The following is a 6,882-nucleotide window of genomic DNA, read 5'->3' on the forward strand; positions in this document are numbered from 1 at the left end:
GTTGCGGTCGAACCGGAAACCGTTGCGTAAAAGTAAATTGGTACTTCGTATACGATTCGATATTCGAAAAACACGGTGTAATATTAATGTAATGTGTTCATAATATAATGGGTAATCCTTTTATATACGGATCACGAAAAAAGGAAAAGAATTTGCACGGGACACAAGGGGAAGAGTAGACGTAAAATTGAATCGAACTTTTGACACGAGGGCACCCTCGACAGAGATCGACCTAATCACGATAAGAAACGAACGTATCCAGTTAACCTCGTGATATTGACATCTTAATGAGCGGTGAAAACTCGACCCGGGTAACAAAGCCGTAGTTAGCGCGTAGGAGGAGGGTTTAAACGTTGCATAAAACGATTCCTCCTTTCCTAATTGCTTTCTCTCTTCTCAAAAAAATGCTGCTTTTAATCAGTACGATTTTTTTCGATTCGCGAAACGAATGAACGTGAATCGTTTCGATTTTAACGATTTTAACGCTCGAAGAGAGGAGAGAGAGAGAGAGAAAAAACGAGCGTTTCGATTCGTTTCGAGCGACCCTTCTTAAACTCTTACGCAACAAAAATTATGCCGGTAACGATAAGGGAATATTAGTGGATCGCGAGGTGCATCTACGAATCCGTCCGCTTAACCGGCAATGATTGTCGCGTCAAATCTAATCAACGGTACACGCAAGAATATATAGACTAAAGCGGCGAATCACAGTTTTTTAATCACGAGCGCGTCGCTTAATTGAGCGTTGCTCGGCCATCGCACGACGTCCAACGCAACTAACTATTCTCTCTTCTTGATTACAGTCATGACTGGCGTCGTTCACGTAACTTTTGCCATTTTTTTCACCCGATCTCCGTGTTTAACGTTCGTGCATTCGTGTAAATAACACGTTGCTCGAGTTGCACGATCCGAATTATGCATAAATGTGATTATAAATGTTATTTTTTTTTATCGAAATACGCTTCGTTATTCATAACGAATCATCGTATGATTATCGGCACGGCTACAGAAAATTACGTAAAGAAAAAAAAAAAAGCAATAAACGTTCGATTTCGATCACAATTTCCGTGAGTTACTCTTTTTTGAAAATAAATAGAATAATAATATATTTATATTGTATATTGAAATTTCAGAGAGATTAGGCAAAAAGCAGACGTGGTATTCCATCCTGAGAATCACACGGTCAGCTACTTCAACCGTCGATGGTGGTTCTTCGTGCCGGAGCTTACGAACGGTTCCCTGAACGATCGCGTCACGCAACTGAATACCGTGGCGATCGTGAGTAAAATTCAATTTTTCTCTGATCAATTTTATCCCGACCGATTTACGATTTACGATCGTGACCGGTGTCGCGTTTCAGTCGGCAAAACACAAGGTACGATATTGGGTCGATGCGCTGCAAAGTACCCTTTCGTTGATGCTCGCGACATCGAACGTGCACATCACAAAGACGGTAGACGAGCTGTTGTTCCGCGGTTACGACGACTCGTTGATCGAAATTGGAAGAATGGCTGCCATAGCGGACGACATACCACCCTTCGACAAATTCGGATGGTTTTACATGGTAAGATGTTTCGGATTATCGAACGATCCGAACGATGAATAGTAAGTAACTAAAATTGTTTATCTAATAGTGTCGAGGGCGTGCAGAAGGTCGAAGATGCGATTTGCGCTGTTGTAGCAACGGCATTGCAGCCGGCTATAAATTATTCGCAGCGAGACTTAAATTAGTACTGAATAGGACAGGTCACGTGTAGGTCGGTGAATGACAAATGAAAAGCAATGGGAGGCATATTATGTATTAATTTGTTACGTCACTCGTGTACCTACATTTGTGGCGGATTAATCCTACGATATATTCTATTCTGTCCGCGCCTTTCCCTTTTTCCTTTTTTTTTTTTTTTTTTTCTCAAAGATCGTTGAAAACGCTGCTCTCGCTCTCGTTATCATCAATCGCGTCGTTCTTTCAGAGGAACGGCTCTACGACGTTCGATGGCCACTTCAATATGGACACGGGCACCGACGACGTCGCCAACTTCGGCAAAGTGAAGAAATGGAATTATCGAGACACGAGCAAATTGTTCAACAGTCCGTGTAACGTGATCGAGGGAAGCGCGGGAGAGTTTTGGCCGCCGTACAGAGAGAAGGACGAGATCGTTTTGTTCAGCGGCGATCTGTGCAGGTCAGTCGCGACGCGTGTCTCTACGTACTCCGCGCTAATTAGCCTCGTCTGTCGAAACGGACAAAATTAAACGCCGGCGAGAACCTTTGTTGCCAAGCATCCTCCTCATTGACCTTCGAGAGACACGTAAATTGGATCGTCCGGTAATCCCGTTTACACGCGACTCTCCTCCTCCCACTAGTGGAGAATGAAGTTTTGATAAGTTTTCGTTTCGAATTGATTCCCTTTTTCTTCCGTTCGTCCCATTCCAGACCGTTGACGTACGAGTACGCGCAGACGAATTATCACATGGGATTGGAGGGATATCGTTACGTGCTAGGCGAGAAGACGTTGGGAAACAACACGAAACGACGCTATCCCCACGAACAGGCCAAGTATTTCGAGCAGACCACCACCACCGAGGACTTTTTCGATGCCGAACACTCGACCGAGACCACCGATCCTCCGGAACAGGATCCGGACGTGGTAAACATAGGCAACTGTTTTTGCAATGGAAGGTGCAGTCCTGCTGGTTTGATGAACGTTAGCTCGTGCCGACACGGAGCTCCTGTGTTCGTCAGCCTGCCTCATTTCAACAGAGGCGAACCGAGCCTCAGGGAACGGATAACCGGACTCGACGAACCCAACGAGGAATACGATTCGTACATAATTCTCGAACCGGTAAGTTACCTAGGTTTTCCCCCTCTATCTTTCCATCCGTTTATCCATTCATCCAACTTGCCCAATTTCGAATCTTCGTACATCTCATCGATATTTAAACGACTAAATACTTTATTTCGTTTCGTTCCACCGTGAAAACAAAGTAATCGAATAAAGAGATAAATACTGTTCGCTGAGGAAAAAAGTCTCGCGGGACGACACAGGGGCAAGAGGGAATCCAAGTCCTTCGCTAGGACTGTTTATCCCCACTTCAAACGCTTTGTTGACAAACCTAGCACCACACCTTCTAGTGGAAGAGCTATAGTATATATATATATATATATATATTATATAATATAATATATAATATAATATATATAAATTCGAATATTCAAAATCGTAAAAATTTATGAAATTATGTTAGGATAATCATTTAAGACTAGAAACTGAAATATTTTATATATTTTATAAATATTTTATTTATTATATATTTTCGAAACTATAGTATATCTATCTTATTCGTATACATATAATTATTATCTTAACTATTCGAATATGAAATTATATTTATGAATTAAACTATTGTTAAAATCGTAATTAGCCTATGCGTATTATTAAAAATAAAAAAATTTTTATATTATATCGATACGTTAGAATATTCTGAATTCTATTCCTACGTTAATACATCGAAGTTTAGATACAGATCGTTATTTTGAATTAGTATATGTGACAAATACCATGGCAGAGACAAAAATGCGTGAAAGTAGGCGTTTCCTTCCATATTAACCAATCAGATCTTGCATTTCTTCCGCGAGACTTCTTTCCACCAATACAAACAGTAAGTAACGAATAAGCGATTGACTTTTTTCAGACAACGGGCATTCCTCTCAAGGTTTCTGCCAAGTTTCAAATCAATATACTGCTAGAACCGTCAAAGACAGTGACGTAAGTACGTTTCCAATGATAATTAGATCGATGGACAGATATATATTTACGATAGATTTCTGTTTTAGACTTTACAAGTCTGTGCCGACCATTTACTTCCCGGTGATGTGGTTCTCGTTGGAGGTCGAAGCGACCGAGAAGTTCGTTAACGATTTGAAGAAATTTTTGTCGTTGCCCAACGTATGTATATACGCTGGTATAATTATGATCCTCGTTGGATCGCTCATAATTTTAACGATGGTTATATTATACCTGTTAAACAGGCAACGCGCCACTTCGATAGCTATCGACAAGGTAAATGGAAATTATTTAACACGAAATTTACATTCAGTAATAACGTATTTAAGATCTAATCGTTCCCGCGTTGACAGAGCGTGAAGCAAGAGATGGCATCGGCGAAGAAATCGGAACTGGTTTACTTGGACAAGAACAACGCGGCCGACGACGTACATGTGAGAAACGATCGGAAGTTGTATCCTAATTCGATCGAATGTTTTAACATGGATCTACAATCGAAGCTACAGACTCAAAAATAGAAATAAGAAAAAAATAAAACATCCATCGATCGGATATCTATGCCCGATAGATGGCAATTGATGATCGAAGGATTTCCTCTGCGAAAAAGCGTTCGTTGTTTGAACGCTGCGTTGGCTATGCGAATTAAGCGAAGATTCTTGTGTGACGAGTTTTGATATATATATATATATCAAAATATAGGAAAGTAGAAGACAAATTTTTTTTTAACTCGTTACACGAGGATCACCAACTTTGGGTTGACATTTCAACCGGATTTTGTATCAAATTTAGAATCGTAGGCAAAATTAATTAATGTCTATATAACAAAAGATATGGACGTATATAATCGGATGTAGAATCTTTCGTGTTTTCAATCGTTTTGATGATGAAACGAAAGTACAGCATGATTATATTTCAACTAAGCATCCGAAAATAGTTTGCATCGATTCGACGATAGTACGTACCTACCTTTATTATTCAATAAAACCAAATATAATTATGTATTTGCGAAGAGAGCGCGAACGATGCTTCGATAATTGACATTTATTGATAGAAATAGAATTTGAAATCGAATACCGATCAAAATTGGTTCGGTTCGAATTTAATAGCGAGCGTAATTAACATGTAAATAGATAGATAAATGGGACCAAGGAACTCTTAACTCTGCTCAACCGTAAACATCGGTTATACTCGTTAAGCTACAATCAAAGATAACGAGACACGTCAATTAGGCCAAACTTTACTTTCACGGCCATCGTTCAACGTATTGGTTGTATATCTACGGTTAGTATACGAATGAATAATAATATTGCCGATATCAATGTTCCTATCGTTCCGAATATTACTTTTGTGCCAAACTCGAGAAACCTGTTAAGTTTTTTACTTGTTCACTACTTGTTTATAAGATTGCCATGAATGCCAATGATTTATATAAATCAAGCGTGATACATAAATTGCGAGATTTAAATCGATACACGATAGTTAGGTATTATCGTATAGATATATTGTAACTACAAAAAAATACGTCTGTCCATTCTAAAACCGTACGATTTTGTATTGTATTTTAATAAAAAAATTCCAAATTTTTATCACCGTATAATTATTCAAACGTTGCGTATAGAATATTATCGTTTTCGCAAAAATTTTTTGCGAAAATGGAAACGGACCAAATCATATGTTACAATATTCATGATGCAATTAAATTATGCTTTTTATCATCAATGGATCACTAAGTGCTCGAATACATCGTTCGTTGATAAAAACATTACATATGCTCGTATATCTTCTCTTCTCTTTTTTTTTCTTTTTTTTTAATCAAATCGCAAACGAGATACGAAACATTCAATTTGCATTCTTTTTATCTATTCGGAGGATCGATACTTCTGTATATTCCAGGAACGAATATAGATAAGAAAAGGAAATAAGAGAAGAGTCAGAGATAGAATAAAAATTGTGGAATCAGCATTATTTCATTGAATGATATAAATGTCTCCTTAAAAAATCATTTTCTGAAAATATTCAAGAGATGGCGCTGACCGTCAATTCTTATTTCCATGTTTCTTCCACTCTTTTCTACATGTGTTCTATATTTTTTTAATTGCGAAATGGCGTTGATCTCATATTTTTTATTTTATCTCTTTGTCCGTAAAATTCAAAAAATATTCGCTTCGATATCTCATTATTTTTATTTTTTTCGTTGTGTATTAATTATATGATACGAATATCGTAAATGATTTAATAAAAATCCACTTTTTTTTACAATTCTACTCATACATGAATTTGACTACTATTCGTTAAAGCAGTTAAAAGAATCTACGAATATTATTTGATACGTATAATAATGCCTGAAAATATTTATAAAAAAATTCTATCGATTTTTGTGATTGAATCGAATATAATTTTTTTTATACATCATTCTAAATCGTACAGGATACAGTAAATGCTCTGATTTTTCGTGCGATAGGTATTTCAGAATATGAGAGTTTTTTAAATTTGATTTTTCTTTGTATCAAATTTTTGTGATCAAATTTTTTATTTTTACACCGATAAAACGCTAATTTAACAAATAACGTTTATGCACGTCCTAACCATTAAAAATTTCTTATTTCTTTAAGCTTTTTACAATAACATTATGTATTTTTATCTTGCGTTTCAATTACCTTTCTTCTTAAATATGTATTCAAGCGGATATCTCTAGCAATGATTAGATAAAAAAAGTTAAAAACGGAATAGGACTGAACGTTACTTTCAATACATCGTGTAAAATTTAAAAATGACTAAAATTTACAAAAAAACGATCGAAAAAATTATACACAAGAGAAATGATTTTTTGAAAATGACGAGATTCGAAACTGATTTTTCAGCAGCTGGTAAGGGACACATCGTTCCGTATTGATCTCTCAACGCTTACATAACATTCTTCGTTAACACTAGCAATATTCAATATCTGACATTCCAGTAAAAGAAACACGAGCGTTCGATCGATGTCGATTGAAAATCGTCATCGATAAGTTTTAGTAAACCTTTCATTCGAGTTAACGATACGTAGAGGGATCTGTGGGAAGTGAAACGGAGTTGCTACGGAGGAAGGCAAAAGAAAA

At 37.0% G+C, this 6,882-nt stretch overlaps 1 protein-coding gene across 1 annotated transcript in view; it reads left to right on the forward strand.

Annotated features, from left to right (window-relative positions):
• LOC102678438 (protein croquemort-like) overlaps positions 1–5,368 on the forward strand; it is an 11,281-nt gene extending 5,913 nt beyond the window's left edge. Inside the window, exons 4-10 of the mRNA XM_006611664.2 lie at positions 1,134–1,278; positions 1,361–1,564; positions 1,971–2,182; positions 2,434–2,842; positions 3,693–3,766; positions 3,835–4,060; positions 4,138–5,368. Of these exons, the coding sequence (XP_006611727.1) occupies positions 1,134–1,278; positions 1,361–1,564; positions 1,971–2,182; positions 2,434–2,842; positions 3,693–3,766; positions 3,835–4,060; positions 4,138–4,302 (1,435 nt within the window). The 3' untranslated portion in view covers positions 4,303–5,368. The remainder of the gene's footprint in view (positions 1–1,133; positions 1,279–1,360; positions 1,565–1,970; positions 2,183–2,433; positions 2,843–3,692; positions 3,767–3,834; positions 4,061–4,137) is intronic.
• The last annotated feature ends 1,514 nt before the right edge of the window (positions 5,369–6,882 follow it).

The sequence above is a fragment of the Apis dorsata genome, unplaced genomic scaffold, assembly GCF_000469605.1.
Source record: "Apis dorsata unplaced genomic scaffold, Apis dorsata 1.3 scaffold_92, whole genome shotgun sequence".
Lineage (NCBI taxonomy): Eukaryota > Metazoa > Arthropoda > Insecta > Hymenoptera > Apidae > Apis > Apis dorsata.